Consider the following 18,868-nt stretch of genomic DNA (forward strand, 5'->3'; position numbering starts at 1 on the left):
TTCATCAGTGTCTAGAACAACTTGTCCACACAATGCCCATTTAATCTGACTGCTATCAGGTACATTAGCTATTACCGCCTCAGATTTGCATAGACACCTCTCTAAAACGTGATCTTAATTAGCTTAAAGTCACACTGATGCAGTATTCAGTCAGTTCAGTGGCAGCAAGTGAGCCACATTCTTACTCCAAGAACTAATTGGCTTTACCTGAAAGGTCACTCCAAGCTTACAAGACAGAATAATTAACAGGGTCATATAGTCTGCTAGATACAGTAATTGGTATGGTGTTGACATGCTAGCATATTTAAAACTAATTAGTGCTTTTTGATCATTGTAATTACCAGATTTGATTGAGTTGCGGTGCTTTCTGTAAAAGCAGTTTTAAGGATAATGCTGTTTCATTAAAAAAAATTTTCTCAAAACCTGCTGCTTTGTTTGAAGTGTTACACTTAATTCATTATTATTAAATCTTTGTTGAAAATACATGCTTAGTATATAAGCAATTTCCTTTAAGTCATGCACCCTGTGTTTGCACAGTTTATCTTAAACGTAATGTAGGCTTGGTTGGTCAATGAACAAAAAGGCTCAGCTGCAGAGAATGCTTTGGGTGGCAAAACCTGAAATCCACAACACAGCTGAAGACGTGCACATTATATTGGGGTTTCTAGTCTAGATGAACAATAGCATGTAATGGTTTTGAGCTCTTAATAAATTGTGAAAATTCCATTTTCTATTTCAAATAAATGCATGGGGCTACTTCTAGCCTTTTCTGGCTTGCCACTGTACTAGCTTGGCTGTCCTTCCCTGCACAAATGAGGAAAGATGAAAGCTGTTGAGCCAGGCCAATGATAGGAGCTAATTTGATCTGATGTAATTGATGAACTCTAAATCGGCCCGCTTTCCTTCTCCCAGCAGGCATCCTGAATCTTAAAATGTCAGCATCTTTTGATTTCCATTGTCACTTTGATACTGAACACCTTGATGTGGCAAAAGGCTGGTATTAACCCTCCCCTGTATAAGTCACCTTAATCACATAATGGTTGATGCATTTAAAAGATGGTCTGACAAGGATTTTCCCATATCAACTGGGAAATAAAGCTGTTTATTTTAATAAAGACTGCACCTTTTGATGCTGCAGGATAAAAGTTACTGAGGTATCAGGTGTTGAAAAGCTTGATGTTAATGAGGCATCATTAATACTTGTGAGTATAGAAATATGTGAAAATTGAAAATATAATAGTTTCAACCAGAAGGCATTGCTAGAATAGCAGTGTCTTCTTTATACAGTTCCCTTTTATATGCTTATTTGTACATTTCATGACCTGTTTGTATTAGGACAGTGTTGTACTGAAAAACGAGCGGGGATATCGGTTTACTTTCTTTCAAAACAGGTCCTTGATTGGATGCTTTTCTCTGTGCCACATAAAAGTGTTCTTTGTAGCTGAAAATTCCTTTCAGAGGTGCAGGATATAGCAGTTATGTGCAACTCTTTGCTGTACCTGTGAAAGATTGGTTCTAATGGTAATTTGATGCTTGCTCCCTGCTTCCTTTCTACAGAGCTGCATCAAAAAATATTTAGTAGGGTTAAGTTTTTGTCAACAGTTTTGGCAAAATACAAAGTCCACAATTACATCTGTTAAAAGAAAATCTTTGAAAATCTAGCCTAGTGGAGTTTTTGTGCTGATTAAGAATGGTTTTAATGGAAAGCAAAATGTGTGGCTACTTCAAATTTACTTCAGTAAATTTAAGTAAATTTGTAACAAATAATTTAATAATTTTAAAAATGACATACACTGACTTTGATGTTTTGCACATATACTGTAGGTACTGTACAATGTTAAGACACAAATATCAATTTCAGTGACAAATATCAATTTCAGCTCACAACAACCAAAGTGCAGCTTTGGTTGTTGTGAGCATTTCGAATGACTGCACTTGTGATTTAGTTAAAGCAATGGATAAACAGTAAGTATGGTTTTATTAGTTATGACGGCTGCCATCATGGTTTTTGTTCTTATTTTTTTTCGTGAGTCTCGATTGTTTTCAGTCCAGTACAATACCTGAGCAATAGTAAACACTCAGTTGCATTCAGTCGCCATGCCTCCTTTTCTTAGAATATTTTGGCCTGATTTTATTCAGCTTTCTTTTTGGCTGGTTAGTCAGACTCCCATGGTTCAGGCGTTCATCTCTCTCATTATTTACTGGTGATTTGTCTTTCCTGTGGCCTTTTTTGAGAAGCGACTTATCAGTGTAAACTCTTTTCCCCGTTAGTCTAAGGGGCCTTCCCCAGCAAAAATTAGCAATCGGCCTCACTTGAAGTATAAGGGCATGTGAGAGGGTAGGGAGGGTAGGTGGGAAAACCAATTCCTAAGATTTATTACTCTATTTACAATATATCTTGTATATCTGCTGTTAAAAAACTGCTGTTAAGGGCTGGTGCATCTTCACTGTTTAACAATGAAACTGGATTGTAGTGGAAAGTTGTGGATGATATACTGTAGTGTTGGAAGCTTAACCTGTACTCTTGTCACTGACTTAATAACATTTCAGTCATCTACAATCTTGCTTTTTTGGTTGCTTTCACTGGCCTAACCATGGTTTTGATGCTGATGTCATTGGTTTCTTCAAGAAATAGCTCAATGAGATCCATTCATCAGTTACTCGCTTCCAAATGTAGCCAAGTCCAACAGACACAATGGCTTAAACATTTTTATGGAGAGTTTCAGCTGTCCTGCCATATACTGTAGTTGTCCACTGATGAATGGTTTCATGTAAAATCTTTTCTACTCATAAAATTGCTCATGTTCTTATATAAAGTTGTAGAAAGTAGTTGTACTTGCATAAAAGGCAACTAATAGAAGTGACATTTTTGTCAATTCTTTCAGATTTATATAAAGAAAGCAGCTTTTCGATAATTAATTTAAAATGGAGAAATAAAAGAAAATAGGCAATGCATACTGCTAGTATATTATGGTGATATTAACCTTGCCATTAGGAACCCCAGAGTTTCTGCTCAGTAGCAAGTTGGCCTTTGTAAATGGATTATCAAATTAATAAAACTCTAAAAAGAAATGTAGTCATGAGCCAATTCCCCAACATTATAGTATTATACTTGATGTATTGTGTTGAAATTCATTTTGGGTATTAACAATGTGTTTCTTATTCCCTACGTTAAAATTAAATTATTTTAAAATCCTTAATTTAAAAACAATTACAATTCTATCACAGCAAACCAAGCCTTATCTGAACTGAACTGTTCGGCTTAATAGGATAGTAAATGCCCAATTCAAATGAAATTGCTCATCATAACATGAGCTGCATTAATTAAAGTACAATTAAAATGATTCTTTTGTTCACCATGAGTGAAAAGAATTGCATGCAGATTGTCATTTTCAAGGCAAAGCGCTGTGATTGAACAAGTTGACCTACAGTATGAAGGACAAAATTGTATGTGTGGAAGTATAATGCAATATATATTCACACTCTGAAGAAAGGGTTGCTATAAATCTGGAGAACACGTTATACTTGGATTGTTATCAAGCAGCAGGGTACAGTTGAACACCAGACATTAAATTGTACTTTTGTTTTTGTTACCCGCTGTATTCCTACAGGGTGATATTCGTAGACATAACCTGGGATGTTCATTTATGAAATGTTTCACTGATAAAGGGCGATCCCTGCTGCTTGTTACCCTCATTAAATACAGCTCGTTATGTTCTTTTCCCCCCTTTCAAATTAGCCTTTTTAGACTCCTCATCAGTATTGAATCCAAACCACTGGAGACTCATCTCAGCATTTAAATAGGACCCCACTTGCTTTCGTTAGTAGAGGCAGTACTGTAGCTGTTTCAGTTCATTAAGGCCACAGAACCATTTTGTTTGTTAAGTTTGACAGCTGCAATTGTTTTTTACTAAACTGTTTTTTTTCCCGAGGAGTAACAAGCTGGAAAGAATGCTTGTATGAAATGCATAGTCAGAAAGATTTCTATTGTATATATTCTGTATTATATTGAACTTGGATTTCATAAAAGCTATGGGTGCAAAGCATTTAGATTTTCTGTCCTTTTCTCTGAATATTTGTTTAAAATACTATGTTACTTTTTAATACTTGTGCCTGCAGGGTAAAAAACAAGTTTTCTTTGTCACCACATCCATATTGAATTAGCTCCACCTAGAGAAATAATAAAAACTTTATCCTCTCTTTTGTAAAACAATTAAAGCTAAATGTGTCCATTTAGGAAACTTATAAATTGAACTGGAATCTACACTAGCCTTGGCATAGCATATTAAGATATTGATTTACCCCTGGCAGTGTAAACTAAATATGCAATCTAATTGAAAAAGGGCGAAAAATGCAATTGGACACAATTCATCAGCTGCTCACAACTTGTCACATTACAATTGCTGCAGAAGATCTTTTATACTCTATGTATCAAGATGGAACAAAATCATCTTAATTACTTTTGTTTTTTACATTTTTTTTTTGTCTTATGCATCTTAAACTATATTTTATCTTTTGATTAGGATTACCTAATATAGGATTATCTAGGATATACTTTCATCGACTTTCATCTGATAATGTTTGCATTTACAGTATCAGTTTTGGAACTGTGGAGAGTGGCATCATCCAGATTTATATTTTTAATGTAGACACCTTTGAAGGCTTTCATTGTGATATTTTTATTATTATTCTTCTCCTGATATGCAGCAATTTATTAAATGTGTCATTCATTTCTCCTTCAGTTAAATCTACACCCTCGTACTGTTATTTCCCTGGAAAGCTGCAAAAGAAGGAAGTGATTGTAGTGGAACCAGGCAGAGATGTCGCGAATGTTTTTATTTTATTTTGAATCTCCTGTTCTGTTTTTTCTAGTTCAGATTTTTCTATCTGCCATTACCCTGCTAAGATCTAGAACTTCCCACTGGCCAAAAGGTAAAAGGAGTGAAGGATTCAAAAATGTCATGCACAGAGAATGTGGAATTTTTAACAACAGGAATTATTTAAAGCAAAAACATCTGAAAACACAGCACAATTAAGTAGAAATGATACATGAAAATAGATGTATTGATAGTTAAATATTAACGCCCCCTCTCTAAAGTTGATACTGGAGTGTATACGACATTTTGTGCTGTACAGTATGTCGTGTTTCTTCTAAATCATTGATGTTTTAATTAAACTATTAGATTTCTTTTCATATTTAAATCCTAAATCCCATTTTTTTGGAACAGAAATTAAGGAATACACATTCAAGTCTTATCATGTGGCTGAATGTTGAGAGTTAGATTCTCCAATTTTTGTATCTTAATCTCTCATTATTAAAAAATTTAATGATCTCCCTGTCTGCATTCACACCGTTTCAACTCAGCATGCAATTTGCTTTGGCCGTCAATATTAAGCCCCGCATGGCTCATAAAGCAGTAATCCTGTTTGGCTCAGAGGATTTCCTCAACCAAAGAGAGGAGCCAGGCTACAGGCCTGCTGTACCTAAGGGGGAGTCTTTCAAAGCTCTCTGGAAAGCTTTAAACGTGCATTTGTCAGAAACATACTTTACTGTTTCAAGATTAGCTGCTAGCACATTTAGGGGAAAAATTAGCCGGATTAGATCCTGCTAAAACATTTAGGCAGTACATTGCACAGTATGGAGCATAATCAAATCTCCAGCTTAATATTGATTCCAGACACACACACTCAAAAATTCTTCTTCAGTAAATTAATTCTTTAGTGGGGAGAAGCAAGAGCAAACTGAGTTTTGTATTCACAAGGGCTTTTAAACATAAATAACAGGCAGGCATGTGAGTCAGTGTGGGATTCCTGTTGTAATAGTCGGCTTTTATGATTCTGAAGTTCGGAAGAAACTTTTTCCCTGACCAGAAAGCAGCAGCTATTGGTTTAATTTTGAGAATACGAGAGACGAGAGGCAATCCATTTTAGGTACACCCTCTAATGTCAAAAGGAGAAATCTTTTTATGGAAATCTTTTCAGGAGAAATCTACATATGCAAGTCTTGAGTAAGGTTAGGTAAAGAACACAAAAGGCTACACACGTTTACCTCCTTTTCATTGTGAGTGTCCACACTACTGTCAAGTACTGAGGTGAGCGAAAACACTGCTTTAGCGATTGTAGATGACATCAACATACAGTATGAACAACAAACACTCAATTACAATCCATAAAACATTTACTTATGAAATCATTCCAGCATTGGCCGTGCTGGACACACCATTTACTGTATCAGTTAATCGTCTTATTTCTTGGTTATTAGCTCTGTCAATGCTTTGTTAAGATGTTATGTACTGTATTGTAATTAATCTATATGGAAGAGGCAGGCCTAATGGAGCTTTGCTTAGTATGAGAGTGATACTTGTATTCTGCCTAATGCCTGCCCCACATATTTTAAATTTGGATAGGACTCTTAGATGGCTCAACCAATAAAGACCCTTGTTCTGATGGGCTCAAGCCAAGGTCATGTCACTAATTGACCCAAGCAGCCACACACTACTGGGAGTGGGATTAGTAAGCAAGGGTTGACTCAACTCTCAGTGAAAAATTGACCTTTGTACTGACAGATCCATCGAATCACTGCAGAGCGTTTGAGAACGCGGATTGTCACTGTGAGCGGAGATGTAAAGACACAGTTTGGCAATACCATGTTGAAAGGGTTTATGATAAAATAGAAATGGCTATATTAAAACATCTGATCAATAAGATACAAGTAAAGATTGTCTCCTCTCACTTTTAACCTGCATTCTGTTGCAAAGCTTGGTTTAAGTTTCATCAGTTGAATATTTCACAATTTAAAAAAACCCACAAATGTATCATCAGGTATCCACCAGAAGATACTGGAATTTAAACATTTCGACTTGAATACAGATCTCATGGATGGCATATACAGTAGCTTAGTGCAAAAATACTGGAAGTCTTTTTTTTTTGTAATCAGAAAGTTCAAGTTTCTCTCCATACTATTTTCAAGCACTTGAAAAACCAGAGAGGTTTGTACTACTGGCCTTTCCTAATTTTGTATACAAAAATCTAATCTTTTGTATTTCTTATATCCTACTCTCTGTTTTAGACATACAGTACTTGTGGAATTATTTTGCCAATTAAGACATCTACTTTGAATAGATGCTCAAAGCATTCCTTTAAACCTGATCATTTTTAAAGTCTGACCAAAAGCATTATGCTTTCAGCAGCACTGTAGCTCTAGCTACATATAGCCTGTGACACAACCCTGTCATAGTATACCATACACGTGCTATTTTTTGTGCTTCAGGGTTATCCAACTTTAGCACCACTGTTCTCATTTGAACCCATGTGTGGCAAAGTGTTAATGTAACAGAGAATGGAATTTCAAGGCATATTCCTGATCACCCAACACCATCTATTAAGAATGTATGCTTCTAATTTCAGCACCCTTTTATATCCCTTTTATAGCTGGCTTTAGACAGACCTGAAATAAAATACAAGTGACGGATTGTCAGCTTTTTCTTATGTTTTGCTTGCAATGGTTAAAAATAAAATTTAAATAGCTAATGTCAGCTGTACGGCATTTCTAGCTAGAGTGTCTGTGAGGGTCCTGATTAGAGCCCTTAGAGTTAAGGCCTGTCACTTGATTTAAAAAAAGGTTTTGCTTGATTTGTTTGCTAGATACCCCTCACTGTGCTGAATCTGTTGGAAAGAGAGGCTATTGTCTTCTTTCGTGCCACAAAACTCAGCCCTATAAACCCTGTATACTGTAAGTGTGATGAAACTTGCCATTTAATGGAAACAATTAGATTTTATATCTCCATCTTGAAACAGAGTTGCTCACCTATAGATGGAGGATTGTAAAAGTGACAGCAGTCTTCTAAAAAACCAAAGATAAGTTGCCTAATGTCAAGTGGATGATCCTATGGAGTGCGAATCGCCTGGTTTATGCAGCAGACAAATCACAATAGTAAACTGCCATTGCATTGCCTATGCTGAAGTTGTTTACCGCAGTTAGAAATTAATTAACCATTTTATGATCTGCTTATACACAGTGGATCTATATCATGTTGTCCTTGTAGTACCTGGAGGTGGAATGGATGTCATAAAACACAGCAGCTAAAATAGGACTAAGCATTGAAGCTAAAATAAATAGCAATAAGAAAAAATAATCTTAAATATTTTAATAATTGGCACTCTCTATCCTTAGACCAATGCTCAGAGCATCAGTACATGTTTGTATAGTACCTTTCTGTCTATGCAGGGGCTTATAAACCTTATCAATAATAATAATATCAGCTTTTGTTAGAGTGAAGGAAAGGAAGCCAACATGTTGATGCTATAATGTAAATACAATAAAAGCCTTTGCTTTTTAAAAAGTTTCAGATTTTGACCAGAAATGCACATAGTGTATCAAAGAGTAGATGTTTTAGAACTGGAGTATAATATGGAGGCTGTTTCACCTTAGGGAACCTTATTTAGTTACAACAATATTGAGAGAGAATAAAAGAAACCCTTGAGACAAGAAGGTTCGAAGATATTTGTCTGGAATCTTCATTGGATTAAAATATGCACATAATTTTTTCTACTATAAACCATGAACAAAATCAGTTGCTGTGCCTTAAATGTCCAGTGTCTTCTTTTCCCAGTCCTAAATAAGACTCAAACTGCACAGAAATTAGGGCTCATCTGTCCATGACTGTTTCTCTCTGCTCTAAAATTTAATGCAAATGGGGGACTTCAGATTTTCACAGAGGAATTTCAGAGCATATGAAAATAAGTAATCATGCTGAGTGACAGAGCTTTATGTGACAACAGCATTCTAGTCTATTTCCTCATTAATTAAGTTTTCCTTTTTTTTTCCTTCCCCCTGAACAGCAACTCATGAGGGAGAGGCAGCAGATGGCCAGCCGTCCTTTTGCTTCTGTAGATGTGGCTCTGGAAGTAGGAGGTGAACAATCAGACCTTCTGAGAGGACCGTTAGAGGTGGGTACAGACACGCCAAAGACTGCATTGCCTCTATTTGCATATTTATATAAGAGACCCCATTTACATACTGTATGCTCTGCAAAGCAGGCAATGGGTTTTACCTGCAGCTGACAAGTCCTGGGTACATGTGTTATGCTGTTTGTTAGCTGTGGAGCTTAATTGTACTACAAGTGCTACAGCAAGAGTCACTTGAGAATCCATTAGTTTAAACCAGAGGGGCACTCAGCTTGCCTTATGGCCCTTTAAAGCAAAGACACAGACAGCAGCCTTTTAAATACAGGTGTGACAAGAAAATAGCAGCCACTCATCTCTTTACCCTCCCGACTGCATGACATATACCTGTCTCTCCTGTTAAATTACCCATCTGAATGTATTGGTTTTCTCTTGTTTTGCATATTAATTGTTGAATATTTTATAAAACCATTATTTTAGAACTACAAGTGCTTGCTGCTTTTTTGCTCTCTTAACAAAGCTGCTCCATGAGCAAATGTCCTGTGCAAGTAAGAAATAGAGAAAACACACTCTTCACAATCAGCCTGCGGACATTGCAGGACATCTTACCACTGCATGAAAAGATGAAGAGTAAAATCAAAAGCCTTATTTTTCTCACAACAACTGAAAACAACATTACAAAAAGCAGCATCTGATTTGAACTTTTTTATTCTTGTCATTATGCTACCAAAGCCTTTGGGGAGGCTGCATATTTTTAAAGTCTAACATAGGTTCTAATGTTTATGCAACGGCCAGTTTTAATCATAAGATTAATTCCAAAAGTTCATTCATTTTCTAGTATTTCCACATTATCCTTGAGAGGATGGAATAGATGCACAGACTTCACTAACCAGCTCTGTATATTTGGTGTGATGCCTACCATGTGAACTGTTATAATCTACGTGCAAAGTTAGTATTTTTCCGGCTTTGAAAACTGTTTGTAATTACTGGTGCACTTATTTCTTATTTATCCACTACAGATCAAAGTCATACATTTCAAGGTCATTCATTTTAAGGGGCACGCTTTGCAGTAAAATCTGAACTCTAATTATAATTTTAGAGTTCAGCCAGATTTATTAAATATTCTTTTTAACACTTAGATGTCTGCAGCATTAGCTATAGAGGACGAAATTGTGACAACAGAATGGATTTCTCAGACATCTGCTGTGTTTGACTGTTTTTCAACGATTTCAGTCCATTTTATAACAATTTTCACAGAGTTGTTGAAAGTTAAATCAAAATCATTGTTGTAATGCCCTCAATCCCAAGGAATGTTTTTATCTCAGTGGTGACTTATCCCAGAGAAGAGATTTTGCTGTGACCTTACTGCATGGCTCTTACTCAAAGAACATTCAGTAACCATTCAACCCTCAGTCGTAATATTATACACATGTTGGTGATAAAAGTGCTACAGCTTTTTTTGTAAATGGAAACTTACCCATGGCTGCAGGTGTGTGTTTCATCGTCCATTCCTCTAGATTTCATGGTACAGTTCTTTGAACAGGACAGATGACTGTACTGTATGTGTATCTGTATCTTTTTTTTTGCGATCAGAGTTTCAGGTTCATGCTTTCAGTACAACTCCAGTATTTCAAAATTACCACCTTTCGAGTGGGACTTGTAGAGCACCACATGACTACTGTCCCATCAAACCAGTCCAGAAGCACAGTAGGACAGGAAAAAGAGATTGGTCTTAGAATTAATTAGATAATAATACTTATATACAGTATCTTATGGTGCACTGTAGGGCACATTACATGACCATGCTATCAAATCATATCAATTGTAATCATCCTACTTCCATATTATGTCATATTACAGAGTATATTAAACAGGAGTAACCAAGTCCTAATGCGAAGATGTACTGTATTCTCTAATAAAAAAAACACACCTGTACTTTGATGATTTATATACCACACACTAATTCTCAACAAATCATAACTGAATTTTCTCAGCAAAGCTCTTCAAGTATTTCCTGAAAGATGTCCTTAAGATAAAATGAGTAAGATGACAATTTTCATATGTGCGAAATGTTACTTACTGGGATGATCAAGTGGATATTTTTTTAATGCAAATATATAAAAAGATAAAAACAGCTGAAGGTGAAAAAAACTATTTCTTCTCATAAAGGTTAATTAAGCAACATCTGTTGTTGCTTTACAAAACCAATTTAGCATAATTGCATAATAAATGGCAGAGGAATGTTTTAATATTTGGGTGAATAGAGTCATCACGGAAATTCATGCATGATTTGGACAGTGAGCAGGAGTTTTGGTCAAATGATTTAATTTGGACGCTTCTGCTGAACTGTGTGTAGTGTGTTTGAGAGAGTCATTTCATACAGTACCTTCATCTGCACAAAAATTGATTGATATGCTGTTTAAATTACATTAACTTTGTTTTTATATTGTAAAAGTTTCTCTTAAGGTCCGTTTTCAGTCTATAAACTGAAACCCTAGCTTTGACACATGTTCCTTCTAAAGATATAAAGGAATAAAATACATTATTAGCTTGCAAGCAGTTACAGGTTTAAATAAAGTATAACTTCAACAGCACTATATTGCTTTTCAACTAGGGCACGTTTGCTGTACTTGAGTCAAGTTAAGACCATTATACATGTTTGACATTTTTTTGTTCAAGGCATGAATGTCTCTACCTTGATTTTTTTTTTACTTGAAACCTCATGCAGTTCTGCAGCTGTTATTGTACTTTGCACTGTGCTGTGTCTTTGGCCTTGTGTATCAACAGAACAGATGTTCAGATATACAAGTTGTATAAAACATTTATTTATCGATTGGTGTAGAGCTTAACTGTGAACACTAGTACCTTGTAACTGAGACTGGAATGCTTTTGGATGTTAAGTGCTTCATAAAGTAATTTAAAAAGGCGTAGTTAGTGAATGAAAAAGCCATGTTCAGTGTAGTGGTTAGACCAAACAATATTAAAAGATAGGAGTCAATAAATTCTACTTCATCTTGTGCTGGTTTAGGAATTTTGTCTTACCTGTTAAACTGTATTACATTCCTCATAAGCCTTATTCGTGTCTGGGTAAGCTGATACCAAAAGTTTATACTATTTTTTAAGAATCAGGACCATAATCTGGAACCTAACTGACAGAAATACTAAATTCCATGCTTTAGGTGCACTTTATTTTTTTCAAAGATTTAGTTTTCATAGCAAATTTGTCACATGCAGAAAGAACCCAAGAAGAGCTTTTGTTTTCCTATACATGGGATTGTATAGGATTTATTGTTATTAATCACAATGATATACAAGTATAAGAAAAGGAAACAACCGTTATATATTGTATGACAAAATCCGATAAACAGTGAAGTTGATAATTACTAACAACGCTTAAGGCAGAATTATTACACTGTGTAGCAGACACTACACAAAGAAGAGTATTGACTACTAACCTTACCTTTTGATGGGTAGTTCTGTTCCAGTAGTGTTGGAGGTTAGTTCAGCCTCTGTCAGTATACATTCACAATATCAGGTTTATCAAAGGAAGAGTCTTATGTAAGAATTTTAGACATTGCCCTGGGAGTAGTTTTTAAATAGCTGATTTCAAAGTATCTGGAAAGATTCAGTTATATTTGTCGTATTCCAGTTATTTCCAAGTCTCTTAAAATCATTATATAATACATAAAATACAAGGAAACACACATAATATTTACATTTATAAACAGAAAAAAGTACTTTAAAAACCAAAGATCTGCTGAAATGTTATAACTTGGAAATTGCAGTTATTTTTAATTAGATCATTTAATTGTCATTGCACTGTTTGGTCTGATGGTTTTTTTTCTTGATTGTTCTAAATTGTTTTTAAGCAGTTTCTAAGTACTTTTGTAAGTATTTAAAAGTACTTAGGTACTGTTGAGTGGCCAGTGTAGTGTAAAAACAAGAAAAGTTAGCAGTGAGAAGAGATCCATTGTCACATCAAGCTCTTTTATGTGCAAACCGATAATTGATTTAAAGATCTGAGTCTCATCAAGCCATTTCTTGTAACATGACTGAGTAGCTTGTTCCCAACTCCCACAACATGGTGTGTAAAGATACACCTCATGTTTTTGGTTTACAAATGCACTTTTCTGCGCATTCCACTTGTGCTTCATGCTTCTCTGCTGATTCTGAAGATGTCCATCTTCAGGGTTGACTTTATCATTCCCTTTGAGGACATCTAGCATTTTGTTCCTAACAATCCTGGCATTTACATTTAAGTTTTTAATTACTTCGTTCTTTTTTGTGCCTTGTAGTCAGACAACACTGGTTCAAGTCTGAGTCATTCCCCAAGTAGCCACACAAAGTCATCTACTAACTTGCGGGGGCTTCAGCCCAGAGATGTGCTGCTCCTCCAGTCAGCCCTACCTCACCTGTAAGGCACTGTGGAGCCGCACGTCAAAAGATAAAAACAGATCTGATATAGTAGGAGGGCATGCTAGAGGAATGTGTGCAACTCCTTTTTCACCCAGTCCAATACAGGAGTAATAGCCACAAATCCACCCATTAATAAATGTCAATTACAAATTAAAATGCAATAACATAATATTTCCTCTAAACAGCCAAATTGTGTCCAAAATCCACTAGTCACCATTGCAAATAAAAATGCGCATCCATTAATACCAAATAATGCGGTAGTATTGGCATGTTGTTCTCATAAAAACAAGAACCTCTCCTACTCTATATTTCTGACATGAAGACAGCAGTACTCTTAAAGGAATTGTTTTTTTCTTGTTTAGATTTAAATAATCTTTTCTGGTTATGCTCTAGGATTAAGTGTAGCAGAGCCAGTTTTTGTTTATGAAAACATCAGCAAAATTAAGTAGCATGTTAGGTGTTTTCTTACCCATTAATATAATGTAGACTAGAAGCAGACTTACTCTAACAGTTTGAATTTTACTTTACTATTTGAGGAAATGAATGAGTTTAATAACACAACCAAATGGAGGGTTATATTAAAGAGTATAGATTCTCTTTAATTGTTGAAACTTTCAAAGAAGCTGATGTTCTAATAATAAAATACATACTGTAGCATAGATGGCAGAAGGAGGTTTAGACCTTGCTGTAAAATACCAGTGGACCCTGGTTTTGACTGAAGCAAGAAAAAGATTAGAACTAAAACAGATGTGCTTTGGTGATACATACAAATGTGTAATGTTATTGACAGACATGCACAGTATAGTGTGTTCTTTGCTGATGAAGGTGTCAACAAGAAGATGTAAAACTTAGATTCCATGGGCTTTGTTGACATTGAAAGTCCCAAGGCATTTGTCTTTGCAGATGATAGCTGTAAGCCCCTGTGTTGTCATCACTATTTCCTCAATAAGTTTCCATCACGCAGCCTGGAGACAGGGTAGCATATTGTGGCGCGAGAGCCAGACAGGTCTTGTCAGAGAGGCAGCCCTGCAATCATGCCCTCAAAGAAGAAGAAGAAAAAAAACTAAAAGCAAAACCTTGACTGTGGACTTCCAAAGTATTAACTGAAAATGCATTTCAATGTAGTCAGTGGTGCTTTCTAAGAGGACTTTGTTCATGCATATTGTAGCACTTTCAGAGCTGATAAAAAGTCTGTCCACGTGCTTTTTCCCAAGACCTTGTGCCTATCTGTGTCATCCAGCTGTCAGTGAGAGACTGATGAGGTCTCAAACAGCTTATTGTCAGTTCCTGGTCTCTGGTGGTTCTGCCGCTAAAGCTTTTTAATTTGGCTTGAATATTGAACCCAGCTGGAGCAAATAACAGTAACTATTGTTTCTAGAGAGAGACGCAGAGCTCAATTATTCTGAAATGATTTAAAGTTCCACAGAATGACCTTGCGGTGCTGTTGTTGGCAATGCAATCAGTGGTGCTGTTTGCACTTGGAGAAGGCTGAGAGCGGACAGACCGCTGTTCAAACATGTCAAAAGGGCAAAGGAGAAAAATTATGCAGAAAAGTACAAATGAATTCAGCTCATTCATTTTTTACCTGCTAGTTAAAAAGTAATAGTTATTCTTAACTAGTTGTACAGCACTGTATGTGTATTTTTTTCTTACTCTGGTATTGCTAGCCATGCTCTGTGTAAATCTATACCTTTATTCAGTATCTCCTTGGAGTTTGTACTGTATGTTCTTCTTGTGTTTGCACGGGCGGGTTTCCTTCAGATGCTCCGGGTTTCCTCCCCACAGCCAAAAGACATACTGGTTAACTGGCTTCTGGGAAAATTGGCCCTGGCGTAAATGAGTGTGCGTGTGTCTGTAATGCAATGGACTTTGTCCTGTCCAGGATGTATCCTGCCTTATGCCTGTTGCTTTCTGGGATAGGCTTCAGAAAGCTACCCTGCAGTGGATGAAGTGTTTAGAAAATGGATGGATGGGTATATTCAACATTAGGATCAAAGTAAAGGGACATACTAACAGTATGATCATTTTTGATTGATACAATATGTAATTAGACATATTTCTATTTGCCTCATTGTTTTCAATGATAATATTGTTACCTTGTATGTGGAGAGGTATTATGAATTTATTGAATTGGATTAAACTGTTATATTCATGGTACAGTATACAGTATATACTGCAGAGACCTGATCTTGCTCTTCTGTTTTGCCATAGAGACCTCACAGTGTTCTATGAACCGAGCAATTTATAATACTGTATGTTTGGTCCTTTGTAGACAGCAGGGATTTCATGTGGTAGCTGGATGTTGTAACAGAAAGTATATACCGTGGCTTTTATCCAAATTTATCAACTGCAGTATTTAATGTTTCACGTACTGTATGAGTTGTAGAGTAGTAAGCTAGATGCAGAAGCTCTTGAACTAATATTTATGTAGAAGCCCTAGTGAAAATGTTTGCAATTAACACATTGATTTCAGTTGTTTCCTGAAAAGTCATTAACAAAAGTTCAGAATCATTAAATATTAACACGCTTTGGGCCAAGGGAGTAATGAAACTAGAGTGTTTGTTGGAAGCTTAAATTTAGGCCTGATGGAAGATTCTGTTGATTGTCGTTTCTTATAAATAAATTAGTAAAGTTTATCCGTTTTTTTCTTTCCTTATATTTACCCTGATCAAGCTAGCAACAATAGATTTAGTTGAAACATCTGACAGCTTTTCTTCCAAAAGGTAAAAAAATTACTATTTTTTCTTCTTTAAATCACATACTGATAGCATATTGAATTGCTCATCTTTGGAATGACCCATGTGAACAATAAAATGAGGGCTGAATCATCAGCATAAATATAAGTAATAAGATCATAAAGCTGATGGACCTGCTTCAGAAAACATCTGTAACACACCCAAACACCATTGCCTCTCTCCCGTTTTGATGTACTGCTTTCCGTGCTTTCATAATGCTATTTAAAGAATGAAATGAATCAATTTCATATCTAATGTTTTAATGTCATGTATTTATTTTCCAATCTAGCAGATTTAATACTCCTAGGAGAATAATGAAAAGGCCACTGAGGAGATAAAGAAAATTTATTACATCTGTAATAAAACCTGAGGCTGATTATGGCATCTATTGTCCTCTGGTTTATCAGCACCTTAAAAAAATGTAAATGTGCAGGATTTAGTCCTTGCCTTTCAAAGGATGAGCTGTGAGTATAATTACTTGTTAACAGGTTTGATGTTTCTGTGACTGTTAAGCAGTAATGGGTATCTTCAAGCAGTCAGTGTTTTCTTTAAGGGAAAAAATATTTTTTTTTCAAGACAAATCTTTTTCTGCCAAAATGGTATTCAAGCATGAAATAAAATCACAAATTGTGTCCTTTAAGCATTTTATTTTACAAAATAAATCCTTGAACAAATGAATTTCATACCCTGGGTCTGCAGTTTTTTTTTTCTGAATGTCATGGTGTATTTTTTTTTACCATCCACACCTTGTGTAGCACCTCTAGCAATACATTTATTTTTTGTATAGTTTTTTTTTCCCCATGAGCTCTCTGCATAGGTCTATAAATTATATTACTTTTAATCACAAGAAAACAAGAAGTATTGGTGGTGTCAACTCTTATGTCTTTCCTTTGTCATGCCTTGAACCTCAAGAACATACCCTAAATATCCAACCTGGTAGGGGCTATATACTGTAGATAAAGCATTGTGCTGTATGCAAAAGAAAACTTTCAAAATGCCTTTAGAAAAAGCTATCCTGGAAGAGAACTTTTTTCTCTTACGTTTTTTCAGTTTGGAATAAAATGCATATGCTTTAAAAATGAATATAAAATATATCTATATAAATACAGTGTAGTGATGTACAAAATCTTCTTTTATATTTAGAATTGTAATTATTTTTTGGTTATTAAACCACCAAATTTGAAATCTCTAGTTATACGCCCTTAGAGAGAGCCCCTCGTCAACTAATCCCACCGCAGCCACTCACCCATGGAGACACTCTGCCAGCTGAGCACCTCTGCTTGGGGAATACCAGTCACAGTCAGTAAGTGACGTGACCCAGGCTTGAACCCACAATCACGGTGCCCAGCCTAAGCTCGTCATTTGGCACACTGCCGGTTCCACTGCAAATGACAGCACAGCTAGTGCTGACTGGAGTTGCAGCACATGTCTCATGGACATCACTGCAGGCCAGGGGGCACCCGACAAAATAAAATGAACTGCAGCTTGCCAGAAATGTAAGAAAGCCTTTGCCCATTGAAGAAAACCCTAGCCCTGGCAGTGCTTTACCAATTATACACCCCTATTTGGCCCTAGTCACAGTTAGCTATTAACGTCACCTAGACCCAGGCTAGCGGTATCTAGATTATAGAACTCATCCTGCTCTCTGAATGAATGCTTTTTTTGTTTGAGCTACTTGGAAGGCCCATATTTTGAGATAAATTATCTGTAATTAATTTGCTTAACACTGTTCACAGTTTCTCTGCAGGAGTCCAAGGACTTTCAGATTTGTTGCCAGGACATTTTTTACACTACATGTAACACACTAGTGCTGAGATAATAGCCTGTCTGTGTAACATTATGAAGTGACTAAAAGCACTGAAGGGTTCTTTGTTAGTTTGGTTAAACAAACTGGTGAAGATCAATATCTTTTAAGCCTTTTTAGCCTTTCAGAGTATCCATTTGATATTGTCGGTTTTCAGCCATCTTTCTCACCTCTAATGGGGAAATAAGTGTTGTGCCACTAACAGTTGTATACAGACATAAATCAGTTCTCTTTAAATTTCTAAAGTGATAAGGATTTTATCTTATTATGGATGTACAGTATACACACCCTTACAAAGTATTCCTGTTACTGTCCCTATCTGCAAAAATGTTCTACAGCCTTTTTGAACAGCCTATTATCAACAAACAAATTAAGTGATACCCTAGGCAGATGTGAAGCAAGAAACCATTTATGAAAATGCATGAGAAATTAATGTTAAGTGCATATTTTACATAACCAAGCGTAAGATGCTGGGATTTCCTCTCACCTTGTATAGGAACAGGGTCAGTAATGTCTCTACTTTTCCGTCTCTACATAGGTACATGCATGTACATGAGCCCTGTGTTGGACTGTGTACAGGGTGTGGTCTTGTGCCAAATCATCTTGTACCATGTGTATTTTGGATAGGCTCCAGTTTCCCATGACCCATACCAGAAATAAGTAACTTTTTTGGTTGTCTTCATATCAAATGTTGCATTTCGACAGCACTGAATAAGCTGTAAAATACAGTAGATATCCAACTATCTCAAAAGCCATTAATGCGTCTTGGGCTGTTGAGAATGAATGAACAAAGTTTAGGTCAGTGAGCTTAAGTGGTTAAGGTAGCATATAACAGGGCAAAAAACAACCAAACTGCTTGAACGTCTTCAACTATTGTTAAAGAAGACCTGATCTTTTAAATTGGGCACTAAAAGCTTAGGACAGATGGCAACGTTTTACTTTTTTTCACCTCTCAGTGGTATATAGGGGGAAAGTTTGTGTTGGGTTGTGCCTCCTTGGTCAGTGCATC

At 36.0% G+C, this 18,868-nt stretch overlaps 1 protein-coding gene across 2 annotated transcripts in view; it reads left to right on the forward strand.

The window, feature by feature from the left end:
- The window catches only part of LOC148835071 (attractin-like protein 1), a 416,291-nt gene that overhangs the window by 334,136 nt on the left and 63,287 nt on the right, over nucleotides 1–18,868 (forward strand). For both annotated transcript variants that reach the window (XM_088917388.1, XM_088917389.1), the window contains exon 27: nucleotides 8,842–8,949. In XM_088917388.1, coding sequence (XP_088773514.1) covers nucleotides 8,842–8,949 — 108 coding nt within the window. The remainder of the gene's footprint in view (nucleotides 1–8,841; nucleotides 8,950–18,868) is intronic.

Source organism: Atractosteus spatula, chromosome 5 (assembly GCF_055471065.1).
Source record: "Atractosteus spatula isolate fAtrSpa1 chromosome 5, fAtrSpa1.hap1, whole genome shotgun sequence".
Taxonomy (NCBI): domain Eukaryota; kingdom Metazoa; phylum Chordata; class Actinopteri; order Semionotiformes; family Lepisosteidae; genus Atractosteus; species Atractosteus spatula.